At 34.0% G+C, this 21,882-nt stretch overlaps 1 protein-coding gene, 1 long non-coding RNA gene and 1 pseudogene across 3 annotated transcripts; all 3 read left to right on the forward strand.

Annotated features, from left to right (window-relative positions):
* Positions 1-3,895: 3,895 nt before the first annotated feature.
* On the forward strand, positions 3,896-7,086 carry LOC145011576 (uncharacterized). The gene is made up of 2 exons (XR_013664164.1): positions 3,896-5,035; positions 5,532-7,086. It is a non-coding gene; the product is annotated as an uncharacterized LOC145011576 (long non-coding RNA).
* Positions 7,087-8,423: 1,337 nt separating this feature from the next.
* LOC145010085 (glutamate receptor 1.2-like) lies at positions 8,424-16,286 on the forward strand. Its single transcript, XM_078968672.1, has 5 exons — positions 8,424-8,526; positions 8,611-9,830; positions 10,112-10,400; positions 10,499-10,875; positions 15,987-16,286. The coding sequence occupies exons 1-5, from the start codon at positions 8,424-8,426 to the stop codon at positions 16,284-16,286; spliced, it is 2,289 nt and encodes a 762-aa protein (XP_078824798.1).
* Positions 16,287-16,870: 584 nt separating this feature from the next.
* On the forward strand, positions 16,871-19,447 carry LOC145010086 (glutamate receptor 1.4-like; annotated as a pseudogene). Its single transcript, XR_013663863.1, has 5 exons — positions 16,871-17,934; positions 18,049-18,349; positions 18,421-18,796; positions 19,017-19,297; positions 19,387-19,447. The product of XR_013663863.1 is annotated as a glutamate receptor 1.4-like (transcript).
* The last annotated feature ends 2,435 nt before the right edge of the window (positions 19,448-21,882 follow it).

Below are 21,882 nucleotides of genomic sequence, written 5' to 3' on the forward strand. Positions count from 1 at the left end.
ATGAAACAGAAATCTGACCTTGTTGCTTTTCTGGATCCTTGGATCCACTTGGTCCAGCACCATCCTTATTCACTTTGCGAAGACGACAATCTTTCTTGAAGTGACTCGGTTTGTTACAATTCCAACAAACCAACTTAGCCTTCTTGTTGGAAGACTTGTCATCCTTCCCTTTAAACTTCCTTTTTCCATTAGACTTCTTGGGATTCTTTGAACTTTCTCCTTCCACCATGTTCACAGAAGAGGAACCAACTTGGTTCTTGCCTTTAGGATTGTTATCAAGTTCTTGAGTCCTTATGGACTCTTCAATCCTTAAATGGCTTCCAAGTTGAGTCAAGGTCAATTCCTCCTTGTTATGTTTCAGATTGTGTTTAAAATCCTTCCAGGAAGGGGGTAGTTTGTCAATTATCACAGCCACATAAATGGCTTCATCCATTTTCAGATTGTGTTGAGTAAACTGTCCCAAAATCCGTAACATTTCATGGAATTGTTCCATAACAGGCCTGGAGTCAATCATCTTGTAACCCATAAAGTTACTAACAAGAAACTTCTTACTAGAAGCATCTTCAGTCATGTACTTGGATTCAAGAGAATCCCACAGTTCTTTTGCAGATTCAAAATTCTGATAGATATCAAAAAGAGAGTCAGACATACCATTGAGAATATGACCACGACATATGTAATCATCATTTCCCCACTTTGATCTTCTTCGAGTTGCCTCCAAAGGTTCATCTTCAACAGATTCTGGTAAGACTGGCATGGGTGTACTCAGAACATACACTACTTTTAGAGTGGTAAGGAGAAACTTCATCTTCTTCTGCCATCTACGAAAATCTTGCCCTTCAAACTTGTTCAGTTTTTCAAACTTGCTTGTCATTTCCTTCACAGATTCACCACTTGCCATGATCACAGATTACTTCGATTTTTGTTAGAAATATGGTTTAGTGGCACTTGGAAATCTGAGAATCGTGATAATCACTTTCAAATCGAAGTATTTGGGTGGTACTCCCAAACCCTCAATTGGATAAGACTCAGATAAAATCAAAGAGAAAGAAAGAGAGAATGAGATGGTGTAATTTTTGTGAGTACCAGAAAACTGACTAAAATTGGTTATATACATTCCTTGTTTGAAAAACTGTCAAAACTGTCATATAACAGTTTTCTCAACAGTCAAAATTGTTATAAATCCGGGTTTGGTATAAGGATTAATGCAAAGTCAAAACCGGGTCAAATATTCAAAATTTGGATTTTCTGATACATTTTTAATACAACAATATAACCCAAATTTGGATATTCAAAATTTCGATCCCAGCCAGGGGCTCTGCCCCTTGGACCCCGCCAGGGGCTGCCGCCCCTTGGACCCCGCTCCCAAGGGCGCTGCCCCCGGACCCCCGTTCGTTCAGGGGTTTCGACCTTAAATGATAGTGTACTTTGATACTTGATCAAACTTACACAAGTGTGTACTCCACACCTTCCTTACTTGTTTAATATTTATCAAGATCATTTTTAGTCAACAAAGTAATCCCATTACACTTAAATATAATTTTTATACAATTTAGTTGTTTAAATAAAAAAAACAAAAAAAACCTTCCAAGTTAACACATCCACCTTAATTAATGGCAAGTTGAACATCTTGTGTGGCAAAATGGAGTGGTGGTGCTCGGATTGTGGCAAATAAAAGCAGAAATGAGGGACGCAAATATATAATTTCCTTCAAAATCGCAATAAATCAGTAAAGGTAATTGTATCCAAATTTGAATGACTACTCAAAAAAATTCAAAATTGAATTCGATACCAAGGGCTACAATCTGCTTCATATATATCTGAAACGGATATTTTAATGTGTTTCATATACACCTCCAACGAAACAAACCATTATCGATTTCAAGAGTATTTGCCTCATTTGATTTATGTCTGTGATTTTTGATGGTCTTTAATTCTCCAAAACAAAATTTTCCAAAAAAAATGATTTCCTTTTCAAGTATTGCAATTTGATATCTTATTTGAGCATCGATGCTGCACTGAACTCAAAAAAAGTTGTTTCTGAGTCTTTTATATTTGATTCAGGTGTAAGTTTATGTCTTGCTTTAGGTTGGTTTATCTTCATGTTTTTTATTTATTTGTTTATACTTTGTTGTTTGTTTAAAATTAGTACGTGGTTAACTATGAGCAACTTGCTGAGATTAAATCGGGAAAGTTCTCGTGTTTCCATTGGGTATAATTGTTTAAACTTTGTACTTAATTTAATTTTTTTCCCTATATACTTTATTTTGACATTTTTAAAGGGATGAGCAGGATTCTGCAAATCCATTTGATTTGTTTGGTGACCCTTGGAGTTCTCAAGGTGGGAAATAATATTTATGGTTAAAAGATATTGTTTTTCTTATGTTTCTTTGTTTTAAATATTGTATGTCATCTGTGGCTAATAAATATACTATTATATCCTTTAAAGGATTGATGGATGAAGGAGTGACATCTGACTGAGTCTGGAGGTAGAGTGCAGAATACTGAAGGGCAATCCACTGAAAGGTTATACCATACCTTACGTAATATATATGACATGAAGTCTTTGATGATGTTTTTATAAATATTGTAACTTATTGTTGAAAGAGATCTCTTTATTTTCGAGTTATTAATTAAAACCATGGTACCTGCAATTTGTATATTCCAAATAATGGGATTTTGAAATATACTTAGCAAAAGATGTTAATGCTGTTGTGTAGCTTTCTTTAGTTTATAATATATTGAAAAAGAAAAGGAGCATTAGTTGTTTGAACAAAATGTGTTTAAAGTTATGTAATTGCTAATACGTTCTGTATCGAAAAATTAGTTAAATTGTGGAATTCTGGATGTTAACAAATTGGAATGTGAAATAAGCATTCTAGTTACAATGATATAATTATTTTCTTTAACCATTTTAATGTTCGATTATGAAGCTGTTCCTATGGATTAAACCAAGTATGTGATGGTAGGATAAGGTGATTATTCATACAGGTTAGCTGATATATGAAGAAAAATATAGAAACTTTTTAGGAGCAAGATGGGTTTACATTTGCTCTGTGCCCTAAACATCAGTTTTTGGGTTTATTGTTTTAATTATTTTTCTGCTGCCAACTTGTGCTACGAACTTAGCTTTGAATATTTCGTTCATTACTTTGAACTTTTAATTGATAAAAAATAGGAATGGTTAGTTTTAAAAGAAGCCTCGAGGTAATCAATAGTTTTAATGTTTTGTTTAAGTTGGAAGTATGTTAATTAATTTGTAAGCTATATTTACTACTATAAAATATTTGTATAAAATCAGTATTTAATTAGGAATTATTTATTGATATGAAATCCCTTCTTGAAATGCTATAAAAGACCGGGTTATTTCCAATAACGACCCCATATTTATTGTTTTTTTCGTTTTAAACCAAGAAGGTTTTTTTTTCCTTAAAAAACCACACATTTTGCAAAAACTTGTTTTTTTTTTTTTTTTTTTTTTTTTTTTTTTTTTGTCTTGTAACCGGTTGAGTAGGTACCCAACAATCGTTGTATCCTACTTTCCTCTAAACAATTACACCAATCGATTGTATCGTCCATTCATCAATAAAATTGAATTTCTCTCCAAATCAATTCCCCCAATTGACTGGATGATCGGAAGCTGTCGTATGTAGCAAAAGTGGAGAAGCTCGAATCGGACGCCAAAGGAAGCAACGTAAAAGTTCACATACAGTGGTATTACCAATCAGAGGAATCGATCGGTGGCCGGAGACAGTTTCACGCCACTAAAGAGGTTTTCCTCTCCAATCACCAAGATGTTCAGATAGCGCCGATACAATCGAAGGCAGAGTGTTCTCATTAAATCATGTTGCACAAGAGCTTTGTCCTCACAATAGTTGGCAATCACAAGCGAATGTTTCCTGCAATCAAATAAAAAGCATATGAACAAACGACTCTTTGTGCATAAGGGTAATTTATTTATGTAGAAGTGAAATTAGAAGCCAAGTACCTGATTGGCAACAAAGTTGCGGGATTTTTGCAGGAGAGTTCAAAGAGGTGGTTTATGGTGGCTAATCCCTCTTCATCATCCTTATATAAATAGAACCACATGTCCATAAGCATTGTAGTCGCTATCCTCTCTTCCCGGAAACAAACCCAAGTCCAAGTAACATTGCTTGATTACATATTCTTCTTTGAATTGTTTAAACTGATGAAACATAGCAGTTGCATCTTAGTGGCTCAAAAGTTTCAACTGATATGTATTGAATTGTTTAAAGGTGAACCTCTCTTTGTGGATTGACCAATTGTAACATTGGCTCCAATAATACCTCCTGATCTTACATGAACATTACCACCTGAAATGCGTATGATCCTACATGAACAACCAAGCAATTCTTCTTGAATTTCCTAAACAACAATGGTTTTAACTTACCGGATGTTATGTTTCCGGTTACGCCGGCAGACGAACCTTGCGACATTTCTGGATTTCTCTGGTGATGAAGCTTGCGACACTTGAATATTTGATTTCCGAGAAATGGGGTTGAAAATGGATTTTGAGGAGTTAATAATATTGCTTAATCGCTTGATAGTAATTGCCATTTATGACATGTACCAGAAATATGGATTTTGAGGGTTGAAGATCAATACTGAGGTTCTTGAAGTCGGCAACCTCACAGACGAAACACTGAACGAATGGAAGGTAGTGGCGGAGGTAAGCTTTGGTTAGTGGGGTGTATGGCCCCACTTGAAAGTGGACCCCACCTGTTAATTTTTTAATTTTTTTTTTAAGAAATGGTCCCCCCTTGGTTAAAATTGTAGCAACCTTTTGTTTTACTCACGCTTCCTCTCTCTTCTAAAATCCCCTAATCCCTAACATATCAAGAACCTCCATTTTCTCTCTGATTTAAACCTACCTCCATTTTTCTTCATTTTCCCTCTGATTTTAACCTAGGTAGCCTTCGGTTCCTTAAGAAGAAGCTGTCGGAAACTCGGAGGGTCAAAGACAACTGGGAAGCCCGCCCCCAACAACCGGAAGTTCGTGAGTCAATCGTCCTTGGTATGATTTGTTTGGTTAAATATGTTGATTCTTGGAAATTGATTCTGTTAGATTGTTTTACATATGTTGATTCTTTGGGATTTAGGGAAATGTTGAACTTTGTTAGTTTTTTTGGGTGTTCATATACAGAGAGAAAAAAAAAGTTATGAGAGGTTCTTTGGATTGTATTATATTGTAATAAAAGTTCTTTGGGATTGTTAAAAATATTAATTCTTTGATTATTTACGAGAATATTTTAGTTATAAAAAATTAGGATGCACGATTATGAGTATCAAATATATTAACTATAAGGAAAAATTGACTCATATTCGTATATATGGATTGGAAACAGGTGAAGTAATATCAAATAGATTATATATATAAACTATTGTAATTGAGCTTATCTGTTTAAACATATTAACTCATATATGACAAAAACAAATGGTTATTTACATTCTGTTTAAAATATTTTGAGCTACAATTCTAATAATTTATGTTTTAAATTTGCTATCTACAGGTCATTGATTATTTAACAAAGAAAATGTTAAGATATTTGAAAAGAAAACCATCACCAAATGAAGCATATTCGTCCGGAAACGTTTCTAATGAAATTCTCCAACGTAGCTCTATTTCATCAGTCTCGATTGAAGATGATATGATTGAAATTTCTTGAGATCCGGATGATAGAAAAAAGTTTTCACATTATCACCCAAATCAAAGAGATGAAATAAGAAGAAAAAATTTAATTAAAGGACCTTCTCAACCGCGTGTTCATAAGAGAAAATTCCTCTGCTTATTATGTTCATTGTTTTGCTCACCAACTTCAACTAGTTGTTGTGGCGGTTGCAAAAAAACATCACGATGTTGGAGACTTTTTTTGATATGGTAGTTGTTCTAATGAATGTTGTGTGTGCTTCTTGTAAACGGATAGATATGATGCGTGAAAGTCAAAAAGATAAACCGGAAGAGTCCATCGGCCGTGGTGAAATTGAAACCGGAAGTGGATTAAACCAAGAGCTTTCTCTTACTAGAGTCGAAGATACACGTTGGAATTTTCATTACAAAACTCTATCGCGTTTAGTTGGTTTGTTTTCATATGTTATTGATGTGCTTGAATATGTTGAAGATGAAGGCCTTAATAGTTTTAGTCAACGTCAAGCAAGTGGTCTTCGAATATATTTTTGATCATTTGATTTTGTGTTCCATTTACAGTTGATGTTGCAAATTTTAGGGATTACAAACATATTGTCACAATCTCTACAAAGAAAGGATCAATATATCGTGAATGCCATAAGTTTGGTGAAATCAACCACCGCAACGTTAAAAAAGATGAGAAATGATGGGTTTGATTCACTTATGTTGGCCATCACCTCTTTTTGTGAGAATAATGAAATTCAAATGTTGAACATGGAGGATATCTATGTTAATCCAAGAAATCGAAGACAACATACCAATACCTCCAATCGCCATTATTACGAGTTTTTTTGTTTTAACATGGTTTTGGATATTCAAATTCAGAAGTTTGGTGATCGTTTTAGTGAAGTAACTTCCGAATTGCTTATTTGTATGACATGTTTGAATCCACATGATTCATTTTGTGACTTTGACCCATCAAAGTTACGGAAGTTGATCTATTTTTATGCACATGATTTTAGCTATAAAGATAGGATGAATATTCTACATGAACTTTCGGTTTACCCTTCTCATATGCAACAAGATGGAAGATTTGCTACTTTAAAAAGTATATCCGACCTTGCTAAAGTGATGGTGGAAACCGATACACATCTTTCCTACCCATTGATTTATCGGTTAGTGAAGTTGTCATTGGTCTTGCCAGTTGCTACCGCAACGGTGGAGAGATGTTTTTCCGCAATGAAGCTTGTAAAGTCGGATTTGTGGAATCGAATTTCGGATGAATTTTTAAATGATTGTGTAATTTGCGCGGTTAAAAGATAAGGATTTTCCAAGGTTAGAACTGAAAATATTATCAAACGTTTCTTAGCTATGTGCCCCCGTAGATTTCAATTGTAAAATGACATTTAGTTGTAAATTTTTATGTTATTCTACTTTTATTACTTTGTTTTATTTAATTTTCACGGTCAACGGTTGTGCACTCACTTGACTTTCGGGCTGGATCCGTCACTGATGGAAGGGAATAGTCGACTGGTTCGATTGTAGGTTACACTGGTATGATAGCATCGAATGAACGAATCGATGAGGGGAATCAAATGGGGGAATTGATTTTCGGAGAAATACATTTTTGTGGTTCGATTGTAGGTTATAGTCGATTGGTTGAATGTTTGAAAGGAAAGAAGGATAAAGCAATTGCTGGGTACCCACTCAACCGGTTACAAGACAAAAAAAAAGTTTTTGCAAAATGTGTGGTTTTTTAAGGAAAAAACTAACATTGTGGTTTAAAACGAAAAAAACAATAAATATGGGGTCTTTATTGGAAATAACCCTAAAAGACGAATATCAACTTGTGATGATTAGTTTTAAATGTTTTGTTTATTACTTTGACTTTTTAATTGATAGAAAATTCTAAAATAGGAATTATAACTTTATATGCGGAAGCATGACATAGAGAAGAAAATTTTGTTGGCTAAGATGTTGTTCAATTTGGAAGTACGTTGATATTACTGTATGTTTGATTTTAAATATTCATGTTAATGTTACTGTTGATGTATGTATTAGTCTTAAACAGAATGCATTGGTTTGTTTTTTATCTCATCACTTGAATACTTTGTGTAGGTAGGAATTCTTGGGCACCTTTTCCTGCATTACACTCATCGGTTTGTTCAAATCTTAATCTACTCAATTAAACTTGCTTTCTTTGGCTTCAACCAATCTGCAAATCCTTTTGGTTCCATGGATAATGATGCCAGTAGTTGGCATTTTATATAAGAACACTGAGCTCGATGAGTATTTGACAATTACTTTAATTATATAATGCTTTTCAGATCTTGCTTTAAGAAATAATCAAGTGGAGTGATTTTAACAAATAGATTGACTTGGACTGCTTCCAGATTCCCTTTCAAGGTTCTGATGGTCAACTTATTATCATGTATTGAAGAGCTCAAAATGTTACATTGTTGCAACTTGCAATTATAAGTACACACAGACTATATATATTAGTGTTTTTTGTGCTTAATGCAAATTATATGCTTATGATATACATGTACAAGAAGTTCATAACAGGAAACTACCAGCAAATATGGTTCACAGCGAGCACAACAAGATTAGCCTTTGCCTTCTAATACTGTCGTGCTTTTTAAACCATGCAGTATGCGCACACTCCAATTCATCACAAAACCAAAACATAAACATAAATAATGATATATTAATAGGCGTGGGAATCATTCTAGATATGGAGTCGCCATTGGGGAAGTCCATTCACAGTTGCATTACCATGGCCATATCTGATTTTTATGCTCTTCACCACAGTTATAAAACAAGGATAGTTCTTCACAATAGGGACTCCGAGGGAGACCCAGATAAAGCTCTTTCAGCTGGTATTATGCTCTCTTGTTTATTAATTTCTTGGTTTAATTATATTAATCTACTTCAACTTTGTTTCTTTTTACTTGCGTGAGCAGTATATAATCTGCTGAAAAAAGCGAAGGTGCAAGCTATCATAGGCCCAGAAACGCATCTTCCATCGAAGTTATTGTCCTTGTCTGCTGATAAAGCTGAAGCTCCTATATTTTCTTTTGCAAGTCCGTCTTCAAGGGAATACCCATACTTGTTCCAAATCAAACAAGACGAATCCACTATGGCCAAAAGCATTGCTGCCCTTGTGACATCATTCAATTGGAGGAATGTTATCTTTATTCATGAGGACACCGATGATGGCATGGAGATCTTAAGGTATCTGGCTGAGTCATTCCAAGATAAAAACATCCGTATCAGTTACAGATGTGCGATTTCTGCCTCAGCCACCCATGATGAAATCACCCAAGAGTTACGTAAGATCATGACTTTTCACACAACTGTAATTATCCTACATGTGTCACCTTCACTAGCATCTACCCTTATCTTAAATGCAAAAAGGTTTGGAATGGTTAGTGAAGGATATGCATGGATTTTAACTGAAAAAACAGTTGACCTCTTGCGATCAACGAACTTTACTGTCATTGAGTCATCGCAAGGGGCACTAGGTTTTAGGTCGTATGTTCCACCATCAGACAGGCTGCACGATTTCTTTCACAGAAAGAACTCCACCTCAGTAAGAAAAGAAATGCCTGTGCCTGCTTTATGGGCATACGATATAATTTGGGCACTTGCCGAGTCTGTAGAGAAGGTTGGAGTCCCACATAATGGTTCTATGCTCTTACATGAAGTTTTGAAAATCAGATTTAAGGGCATAAGTGGTGATTTTCAGCTTAGTGAAGGAAAAGTAATGTCCAATGGATATGAGATTATGAATGCCGTCGACAATGGTGAGAGGAGAGTAGGATATTGGAAACATTCACAAGGAATCAGGAGAGCACACCCACAGATTAACAGCGACCGTTTATATCCTTGTCTAGGTTCTGAAGCTATTATCTGGCCCGGAGAGTCTACAACTGCTCCAAAAGGTTGGGTGTTACGAGCAACTTCCAGTAAAAGGTTAAAAATTGGTGTGTTGAAGATAAAAAACTTTAAGTACTTCATGGATGTAGATCATGACGTTGAGAACAATGTTACAACTGCCACTGGGTTCTCCATAGATGTATTTAATACTTGCATTCGTGCATTACCATATCAAGTGCCTTACACGTTCGTTGTATTTGAGAATGCAAGTTACGACAATCTTGTACAGAGGGTGTATAATGAGGTATATATATATATATATATATATATATATATATATATATATATATATATATATATATATATATATATATATATATATATATATATATATATATATATATATATATATATATATATATATATATATATATATATATATATATGTTTGTTTCTCATGAATGCAAATTTAACACGATCGAAACATATATATATATATATATATATATATATATATATGATTTACTTGGAAATTAATCAAGACATCTAATTTGGTAGTATATATATGGATTTGCTTCCGGACAGGAAATTGATGCAGTCGTGGGTGATTCAACAATCTTGGCCAACAGATCTGTGTATGTTGACTTTACAGCAACTTACACTGACTTGGGTGTAGGAACACTAGCAAGAATCAAGAAAAATGACAAGTGGTTCTTCTTGCAGCCGATGGAACTTCGTCTATGGATAACTACTATTTCTTCTCTTTTCTACACTGTCTTTGTTGTTTGGGCTGTTGAACGTATGAATCCAAATTCCGATCAGAAAATTGGAACAGTATTCTGGACCATCCTATTGACCATCTTCTTTGCTCAAAGTTCGATCTCCCTCTTTCTCTCTAAAATGTTAATTTTTACTCTCTGAAATAGAATTTAATAAAGATCTGACAATGATTAATTTGCGTTTGTATTGTAGGAGAGAAGTTCTCGAGGAGTCGATCAAAATTTGTAATGTTTGTCTGGTTACTCGTAGTGCTAGTCATGTTCACGAGCTACACTGCAACACTGACGTCACTGTTGACAGTAGAGCAATTTGAATCAGCGTCCAAGGGAGGAATTGTGGGGTTTCATGGAGGCTCTTTTATGAGAGGAGTGACTGTCAGCAACCTGCACTTTGAAGATAATTACCGAAGGGCATACTACTCATATGAGGATTATGCTCATGCTTTATCGAAAGATGGTGAAGCTGATGCCATTGTTGATGAAATTCCATACATCAAGATGTTTCTTAGCAAGTACCCTGGTGACTATGCCTTGGTCTCTTCTCAACCAATCACTTCTGGTTTTGCCTTTGTAAGTAAAGTACCCCTTCCTCTTCATCACTTGCACTAGTTTACATAAACTTACATATATATAATAATTTATGACGTTAGACTAGTAAAGTAGGAAGGTTGAGTTTCGTCTAGAGATGGCAACGGGGGCGGGAACACAGGGGATCCCAATCCCCATCCCGATCCCCGAATCCTCATTCCAAACCCCATTCTCATCCTCATCCCCACCGGGGAATATAAATAAACCTCCATCCCCACCCCCAACGGGGACTAGGGATCCCCAACGGGGAGACAGGGATTTCTTTTTCTCTTTTAACATGCAAACTTTTACATAAGAAAAAACTCTATATTTCAATTTTACTAGCATAAATTTAAAGATTTTATATAATATATAAGTACCCATAAATTGCAAAAAATATATAAATAAATTTTATACCAAATTTAAATACATACATGAAAAATCAAGTAGAAAAAAATTATCAGATTGATATTTAAGGTAAAATATATCAACCAAAAAGAAAAAAATATATATATACACGAGTTTAAATTAGATAAAAGAAAAAACAAAAAGTATAATTTCAACCAAGTAGTTACTAATGAGTTAGGTTACTTAGATCAAATTTTAGATCAAATTTTATGTATTATAAAATATATTATAAATATTTGTTGGGGCAGGTCCGGGGTCGGGGATTAAGGGTATACCCGTCCCCATCCTCATCCCCACTTTTTTTATTCGGGTATTCCGCATCCCCGTCCCCATCCCCGGTCAACCTGGAAATTCCCCAGTCAAAACGGGTGCGGGTTTTGGGTTCCCCTTTGGGTATGGGGCTTTTTGCTAGGGCTGTCAAATCGGGCAGTCGTGTCGTGTTTTTGTCTGACACGACACGACACGACAAGTTTTTGTATAACACGAACACGACACGACACGATGTCGTGTTTTTTTTCATTAACACGAAAACGAACCAATTAAAACACGGCAACACGACACGACACGACAAAGATAATATTATATAACTATTAGTGTATTTCGTTCATACTTACAGATATATAACACGACAAAAACGACAAACACGAAAAACACGACAACCACATGCTTAATCGTGTCAATTTCATGTCGATTTATGAACACGAACACGACACGACACGACATTGTGTCTTTTAATCTTGACACGAAAACGACACGAACACGAATTCAAATTTTGATTTCGTCCCGATTTCGTTTCGTTTCGTGTATTTTTGTCGTGTCGTGTCATAAATTGACACCCCTACTTTTTGCCATCCCTAGTTTCGTCAAGGAAATAGTTCTCAGGAAATGCAAGGGAAATTTTGAATGCTAATGTATTGATTTTTATTATTAGAATTAGAGTGACAGCCATTAAAAAAAGATAGCATTTAGATATTTTGGGAATGTGGGAGTCCCCCATCGCCTCCAACATGAAACAAAATCAATTATAAATATGCTCTTCTACTTCTAAACTTTTTTTATCTTAATCCAGTTTCACATTGGGTTTTGTCCGTTTTCAATGTAAACCATGTTTTCAATTGAAGTGGTTTATTTTACTGTTCATTTATAGATGTTTTGGCCCCATTGAACCATGTTTTCAATTGAAGTGGCTTATTTTACTGTTCATTTATAGATGTTTTGGAATTCTAACTATAAACAAAACTTTTAGATTATTTTAAAATTATCTCAAATAGTTATTTTACCAAATGTCAATCACTAATAAGTTTTGAAACTTGTTATTTTGTAATATTTTTTAAATAAAAAATATCTACATGTCAATTTGTGGTTTTTTTTTTAAATTTTAAATTAAAATACCACATAATCTTATATTTTTATATGTAAAGTATTAAATATAATAAATATTATAATAAAATGCAAATAATATATTTCTTAATTCCTTATTTTAAAAGTTACTTATTATTTATATTTTAATATTTTATTTTTCACGAGTTTTACATCTAGTATGTAATAAAGACAAATTTGTAAAAAATGTCTTATCAAAAATTGACATTTTTTATCAAAATGTTTTGGACTAATATTACTGGTCCAAAACCTTTATTTTGTTACGGTTTTGGTGTAGAAAATTTTAAAACTTTTTATAATGATATATTTGTTCGTATCAATATGATTCTCTTTCTCTTATTTATTTTTTTAATTTTTTAATTAAAAAACATAGAAAATAAAATTAAAAATAAACTCACATCTAATACCACACCCACCCACCATCTCTTTAACATACATAATACCCATCACTCTCTCACTCCATTATGTCACCAGAAACCACTGCCTTATACCAGAAAACACCGTCGTCTGTCGAAAGCCATCGTTCCCTATAGGAAACTAGTGCCATAGCCGCCATTTTCTTCCTTTACTTCGTCTGTTTTTGTATCCATCATCTCTATTTTTCTTCGCCATCGCCTACATAAAACTCTTAGATCTCTGGCAGAACCTTAGCATTATTCAGCACCGACTTCAGAGGTTTTGTCTATTTCTTCGTCGCTTTCGTATATAAGAAACCCTAGCTCACGACTTGATGTTTTTAGGTTTGTAGATATGTCGATTGATCTCGAGGTGACGACGATGCTAGGGTTTCATTTTCTTTTTCAGGTGGTGCGACGACACAACTAAAGAAGATGAATGGTGGCGGTGACATGCCAGATTGACATAGATCTGAAAACCAATGACGACGACGTAGATTAGAAAAGGGGGAGGGTTTTTAAATCGACATTGTTCGAGGAGGTTTTTGAAAGTTTGCGTTTGTCTTTGCTGGAAAAACATGGTTTTCAGATCGTAGTTTTCCTGGAGGTGTTGGTGGTGTTCACTTTGTGGTGGTGGTACAGAACTCGTTCCAATCTTCGTTGACCTATGGTGGTTATGTATATAGATAGTGTTGACTGATGGTGGTGGAGTTTGTAGTTTTCCGACAATGGTTGTTTTAATATTTTCTAAAAATGGTTGTGTTCATATTTTTCAGGGATAAGTATTCCAGATTAAGTGTGTGTGTGTGTGAGAGAGAGAATGAGGGTTATAGGTGGGAGTGAGGGAGAGGGAAGGTTATATTTTTTATATTTTTTGTTTGACTTTTAATTGAAAAATACAAAATTAATAAAAAAATAGAAAAAAGAAAATACCAAGGACGTCAATTTTAGATATTTTCAAAATGTTATGAACCAAACTTACAACAAAATCAATGTTTTTGACCAATGGTATTAGTCGATAACTTTTTGTACCAAATTGGTAATTTTCAACAAACCGTATGCACCATATTTTAAAATTTTTGTATCCAATAAACTTTGTAAAGTTTGTGTCATTAGTTGTTACATGATTATGTATGATTTTATTCCATATTTCCAGTTAAGACGTACATGTTAAAAGGAGGAAAAAATTGCAAAACTTATTCATGTGGTATGTCGAAAATTGTCACTTTGGTCTAAAATATTTTAGAGTTACACCATTGGTCAAAAACTTTGATTTTCTTACGAGTTTGGTCATGTTTGTTTTCAATCTTTTTTTTCAATTACGACTTTGCCATTTTTATTTTCATTTTTTATTTTTCTATATTACAATAACTATAAAAAAAAAAAAAAAAAAAAAAAAATTATCATCATCACACCTCTCCCCTCTATCTCTCTTTACATTACACACTCTTATATCAGACCTTCGGCTCCAACGAAGGCGATGAATCGTCGAAACTTATGAACGCCACTGTCACCACTGTCAGAAGATATGAATGCCACCACTGTCGTTAGTCTATACAACCATTATAGTTAAAGAAACCCTCCGATTAGGAAATCTTTCAAACCCAATGAACAATCAGATTAGGGTTTTCATCTTCAGCCCCACCATCTACGTCACCACCAACCTTCGATCAGGAAAACCCTTCTAGAAACAAGAATGACTCCATATAATTGATTCCTACTATAGAGAAAACGAATCGAGATCTGGAGAACTAGGGTTTTGTCATCGTCGGTTATTTGCAAACAACGAATCTGATTTGTCCTCCACTTTTGAGACACCACCGTTTGTAAACCCACTTCCCATTAATCTTTTCCACTTCGCTGGTAGTCACCTTCACCTTCGTTGGAGATCTAGACCATCGTTAGAGATTTCGATCACCCCCCAACACTCATGACCATTAGAGTTGTGCAAATACATGAGTTTGTACCTATATAGGTTGATCTACGATGTGATTCCAGATGTTGGTGGTGGTGGTGGTTCCACCTTAAAATATATAATGGTGGCGTTAGGGTTACATCACCTGAAAATAGATGATAGCGGCGATAGGGCTTGATTAAGATGATGGTGCTAACGACGACGCTAGGGTTACCAGATCGTTGTTTCTTTGTCTCTCTGCATCATGATGAAGATCACCACGAACTGATCCATATCTGCACCATGGTTCCAGATGTTGGTGGTTGTTTCCGGTGAGAATGGTTATGGGATGGGTGGTGACGGTTTTGATTGGTGGTGGTGTTTACTGGAGGGCAATAATTTGAAGAATGGGGAAAAGTTTATAGCTGGAAAAGAGAAGGGGAGAGGTGTTAGGGTTGAGGTGGTGTTTATATTTCTTTTTAACTTTTTTTTTATTGTTGTATAAAAAGAAAAATGAAAAACAAAATAAGGGTAAATTCATCAATTTAAGTATTTACAAGAAAAATGGACCAAATTACAACGATAAACTTATTTTAGACTGTTGTTGCAACTCTAAAACTTTTTAGATTAAAATGACAATTTTCAACATATGATAGGGATTATTTTTGCAATTTTGTCTAAAAAGAAAATTAAGGTAAACAGCCTCCATAAATAAAATTGTATTTTCCAAGATATTTTTCTTAAGTTCGTAAATATTGCAACATCTTTATTATTTTAGTACTCCAGATTGTATTGGAAACTGCACCCGAGCATTGTTTTCCAATATTATCGTAACAAAATAATTGGGTCTTTTTTTGTTGTCCATTCCATAAATTTACTATATTTTTTGCTTAGTATTTTAGATATATTAAAAATACTTCAAACATTTTTCTTAAACGGTATTCTAAACATAACTTTGCATTTTCCTTAGTAGAACATGAATTACAAGTATGTTTCATACTATCATACACATATATGTTGACATATATCTTATTCAGATCTTCCAAAAGGGTTCTCCTCTTATTGAAGAAGTGTCAAGAGAAATCGCGAGGATAAGACTAGACGGAACTCTGGGAAGTTTGGAGAACAAATGGTTTAAGAATCAGTTATCTCTTCCATCCAGAAATTCCACAATGCCCAAAGACTTGAAGCTTGATAGCTTCAGTGGTCTTTTTATTATCAATGCTGCAACTTCTACATTAACCCTTTTGATCTCTTTACTTTGGCTACTTTTTCTCAATTTCATGGAGAGGTTTGATTTAGCTATTGTTGATTTAGAAGGTGATCTTCTAAATTGAAGAAAATCTTAAGTTGATTTGGGTGGGGGTGGGGGGGGGGGGGGGGGGGGGGGGAGTTTTTGTGTTTGAAATCGCCCCGTTTGTTTATGCCATTCACTTCCATTAATAAATTCGACACTGTTGGTTAACATTAATTTTTTTTAACAACCAAATTAATATAAAAGAATTCTAACAAGAAACTAGAGAGAATAGAAAATTACAAAGAGTTTAAAGGACATTGCAGCCAACAACTAATAGAGCAATTCTTATTTCTATTAGTAATAGAGCAGTTCTTATTTGTATTAGTAAACCATAAAAAGAAACTCATGCATAAAATCTAAAATTCCTCTTGTTTGAAACTTTCCACCAGCAAAAACCTTATCATTTGGAAACCTCTAAATATACCAAAAAGTACTACCCACCACTACGTGAATAGCATTCTTCTTAGTAGATCGAAGATGCAAAGAATCAAAATAGTCGAATAGGAAAGAAACAGAAGAAAAGTAGACAACTTCCAACCCCAATTATTTTAAAAACTGTCTTACGTTCTATCTTGTAACGTTCCAACTTTTCAACAAAAAATTTTCATTTTTATTTATTAAAATATGGCCAGAAGCATTGCTGCCCTTGTGACATCATTCAATTGGAGGAATGTTATCTTTATTCATGAGGCACCGATGAAGGTAGAGAGATCCTACCTTATCTAGCTGAGTCGTTGCAAGATAAAAACATCCGTATCAGTTACAGAAGTGCCATTTCTGCCTCAGCCACGTATGATAGCATCACCCAAGAGTTGCGTAAGATCATGACTTTCCACACAACTGTAATTATCCTACATGTGTCACCTTCACTAGCGTCTACCCTTATCTTAAATGCAAAAAGGTTAGAAATGGTTAGTGGAGGATATGCATGGATTTTAACTGAAAAAACAGTTGACCTCTTGCGATCAACAAACTTTACTGTCATTGAGTCAACACAAGGCGCACTAGGTTTTAGGTCGTATGTTTCACCATCAGACAGACTGCATAGCTTAACAACAAAATGGCACAGTTTGTTTTACGGAAGTAATTTCACCTCAATAACAAAAGAAGTGCCTGTGCCTGCGTTATGGGCATACGATACAATTTGGGCACTTGCGGAATCTGTAGAGAAGGTTGGAGTCCCACATAATGGTTCTATGCTTTTACATGAAGTTTTGAAAATCAGATTTAAGGGTATAAGTGGTGATTTTCAGCTCAGTGAAGGAAAAGTAATATCCAATGGATATGAGATTATGAATGCGGTAGACAATGGTGAGAGGAGAGTAGGATATTGGACACGTTCACAAGGAATCTAGAGAGCACACCCACATATTAACGGCGATCGTTTATATCCTAGTCTAGGTTCTGAAGCTGTTGTCTGGCCCGGAGGGTCTACAACTGCTCCAAAAGGTTGGGTGTTACGAGCAACTCCGAGTAAAAGGTTAAAATTTGGTGTTCAAAATATAAACAACTTTAAGTACTTCATGGATGTAGATCATGATGTTGAGAAAAATGTTACAACTGCCACTGGGTTCTCCGCGGATGTATTCTATACTTGCATTCGTGCGTTGCCATATGAAGTGCCATACACGTTCATTTCATTTGATAATGTGAGTATCGACGATCTTGTACAGAAGGTGTACAATGAGGTATGTATATGTATATTTGTTTCTAATTGAGAATTTAGCATGAAACATATAGTAATTAATTACTTGGAAAGACATCTAATTTTGTAGTCTATGGCTTAATTTGCTTCTGAACAGGAAATTGATGCAGTAATTGGTGATTCAACAATCTTGGCCAACAGATCTGAGTATGTTGACTTTACAGCGACTTACACTGATTTGGGTGTAGGAACACTAGTAAGAATCAAGAAAAAAGACATGAGTATGTGGTTCTTCTTGAAGCCGCTGCTGGATTTCCGTCTATGGCTAGTTGCTATTGTTTCTCTTATCTTCAATGCATTTGTTGTTTGGGCTATTGAACGTATGAATCCAGTTTCCGAAGTTTCACTTGGAACAGTATCCCGGATGTCCTTCCTATTGACCATCTTATTTGCTCAAAGTACACATTCTTTTACTCTCTGAAATACTAATTTAGTCAAGATCTCAACGTGATTTGCATTTGTATTGTAGAAGATAGGTTTTCGAGCAATCCGGCAAAATTTGTAATGTTCGTCTGGTTCATCGTGATGGTTGTCTTGTTCGCTAGCTATGGTGCATTCTTGACTACAGTGTTGACTGTAGAGCAATTGAATCGGCATCAAAGAGAGGAATTGTGGGGTTTCATGGTGGCGATTTTATGAAAGGAGTGACAGTCAACAATCTGCACTTTGAAAATTGGAACCACCGTCCATACTACTCATACGAGGCTTATGCTCATGCTTTATCAAAAGATGGTGAGGCTGATGCCATTGTTGATGAAATTCCATACATCAAGATGTTTCTTAGCAGGTACCCTGGTGATTATGCCTTGGTCTCTTCTCAACCTCTCACTTCTGGTTTTGCCTTTGTAAGTACCCCTTCCTCTTCATCCCTTTCACCTATGCATGAGATTCCGTTTTCTTTGCTTTATAGCAAAGAGTGTTTCATATACATAATAACACTTTAAAACATTTTTCTTAAACCATATGCCAAACTTATATACCTTTACATTTTTATTAATAGCACATGAATTAGAATTGTGTTTCATATTGTCATATACGCCCATGGTTGACACGTATCTTATTCAGATATTCCAAAAAGGTTCGCCGCTTGTTGAAGACGTGTCGAGAGAAATTGCAAGGATAAGATTAGACGGAACTCTAGGAAGTTTGGAGAACAAGTGGTATGAGAATCGGATACCTCTTCCATCCAGAAATTCTACAATGCCACAGCTGGCCTTGATACTTGATAAAATTGGTGGTCTTGTTATTATTAGTGCAGGCATTTCTGCTCTAACCTTTTTAGTCACTTTATTTGACCTAATTCGTACTAGTTTAAGAGAGTTCCAAAATATTATCAACCAATTCCGGTGATTTTATGACTAATATTTGTTTTTTCTTTTTCTTTTTTTCCCCACTTTTTTGTAATTGTGTTGTGTGTTTATACCCATTTATTTAGATTTTTATTTCCAGCGGTGTCCACCATTCCATTAGCCGTGTCTATCATATTTGGGAAGTGATTTGTACACAACAGTTTTTATCCACATATACTATTTTATGCTTGATTGAGTTATACAATACAACATTTTAAAACGTAAATTGTTACGTATATATAAATTTTTTTGTGTATGGATCATCTTCTATTATATTTTAACCAATATGTCTCATGTAACATCCTTTTTTGGCTTGGAAATTGTGCCAAATGGTAAAAATAAAATTTTTGGAAAATTAAATAATAAATAAATATTAGTTTAGAACATTTAAAATTTATAAATTAACTATCTTAATATTATTTAGAAAAATATTCAAAAATGGTCTTTACTATTTCCAAAAAAATCGAGTTCAGTCATTAACTTTTTAGGTTATCAACGTAGGTCCTGTGGTCTAATAACTTTTAATGGTTGGTCATTTTGGCTAACCTGGTAAGACTGGAACCTTTAACCACCTTTACATGCTCTGCACATGAGGGTATTTTCATCGTTTCAGTTGGCCTCCCTTCTTTATAAGCTTGCAACGACCTTGATTTCTAAACCTTATGCTTCCTCCTCTTCTTGAATACTTCTCCCTCTGTGCATAACATAAGAAAATGGTGGTTTGCAGATGTGGAGGTCAAGCAATCAAGGTTACTTCTTGGACGAATCGTAACCTTGTTAGGGAATTTTGGATTTGTTTTAGTTATGGTGGGGGAGATTTGGGTTCCTTGGCTGGGTTGACCCTCCAATGTGCCCTAGGGCAATGGTGGTGATTTCGGGTTTGCTTAGAACCATAAATAGACTCTAGAATATAGCAGTGGTGAAGTTGGGTGGGAACGAAAAAGTTTTTTTGGGTACATTTTGTGATGTAAATGTTTATTAAATAGTTATACTAATGTGTTTTTTCATATAGAGTGATAAATGTTTGCTTATGGTGATCGTTTATAAATATTATTGTGGCCATTGCTAACTTCAGGAGATACAAGTATAATTAAATAATAAGGATAAGTTATCTTTCCTAACATGTTTAATCGTTTATTATTACTATTTTTTACATCCAACTACAAATAAAAGTTTAAGACTTCACCAAAAATGATCTATACTAACATATTATTTCTTTTATTATATCGTGAATATTGTGAATGTTTACTCACTCACAAGAAATTAAAAGGTGATCATAATATTTATAGTGATGTCTTTTTTCATATAGAGTGATATACTTATGGTGACCGTTTATAAATATTATCGCAGTCATTGTTGACTTTTGGAGATACAAATGTAATTAAGCTGTAAGGATAAGTTATCTTTCCAAACATGCTTAATCGTTTATCATTACTATTGTTCACATACACCGACAAATAAAAGTTCATGACGTCACAAAAAATGATCTATACTAACATGTTATTTCTTTTATTATGATTATTGATAACTTTTAGTGGCATGCATGTTTAATATTCTATCGTGAATATTGTGAACGTTTACTCACTCACAAACAATTAAACGGTGAGCATAAAATAGTAATAGTGATCTGTTTTTTTCATATAGGGTGATAAATGTTTACTTACGGTGACAATTTATAAATATTATTGTGGCAATTGTTGATTTTTGGAGACACAAATGTAATTAAGCTGTGATGATAAGTTATATTTCCTAACATGTTTAATTGTTTATCATTACTATTGTTTACATATACCGACAAATATAAGTTTAAGATGTCACCAAAAATGATCTATATGAACATATTATTTCTATTATTATGATTATTGATCTATTTTAGTGACATGTTTAATATTATATCGTGAATATTGTGCACGTTTACGCACTCACAAGCAATTAAATGATGAGCATAGAATAGTAATAATGATGTGTTTTTTCATATAGATTGATAAATGTTTACTTATGGTGACCATTTATAAATATTATCGCGGTCATTGTTGACTATTAGAGACACAAATGTAATTAAGTTGTAAGGATAAATTATCTTTACTAATATGTTTAATGGTTTATCATTACTATTGTTTATATACATTGACATGTTTAACCCGTCACAATATGTTTTTTATTATTTATATTGTAGAATAGTTTTTTCTTTTAATTTTAATTACACATATATTTTCCATTTTCATTACTAAGATGCGCAAAAACAGTAATATAGATTATGATGTAATAAAAATCTATTTTTTAATAATAATAATTGAAAAATTACTACATGAAAAACATACATAGAATATAAACTAAACTCTACATAAATTAAAAGTAGGTGTTGCACTCATTAGCCGAGTTGCTAGAAAATAATTCATAGGCTACTTTTTCTTGGGATGTTTTTTCTTAGGCTTTTTTATTTCATTATTTACTTCAACTATATGTATATCCGGATCATGTAACAACATAATTAAAAATAGGTGTTAAACATGCATTGAAGCAAACATGCATAATTAGTTTATGTAATTAACTAAGAGAATCGTTTAAAAAAATTATAAGGT

This window comes from Lactuca saligna, chromosome 8 (genome assembly GCF_052625555.1).
Source record: "Lactuca saligna cultivar CGN05327 chromosome 8, ASM5262555v1, whole genome shotgun sequence".
Taxonomy (NCBI): domain Eukaryota; kingdom Viridiplantae; phylum Streptophyta; class Magnoliopsida; order Asterales; family Asteraceae; genus Lactuca; species Lactuca saligna.

Bases quoted from the DNA above. Each gene is read 5' to 3' on its own strand.
- LOC145010085 (XM_078968672.1), top strand. From the start codon at position 8,424: ATGGCCATATCTGATTTTTATGCTCTTCACCACAGTTATAAAACAAGG. The intron at 10,401-10,498 runs GTTCGATCTCCC...TTTGTATTGTAG, and splicing joins GACCATCTTCTTTGCTCAAA to GAGAGAAGTTCTCGAGGAGT. The intron at 10,876-15,986 runs GTAAGTAAAGTA...TATCTTATTCAG, and splicing joins TCACTTCTGGTTTTGCCTTT to ATCTTCCAAAAGGGTTCTCC.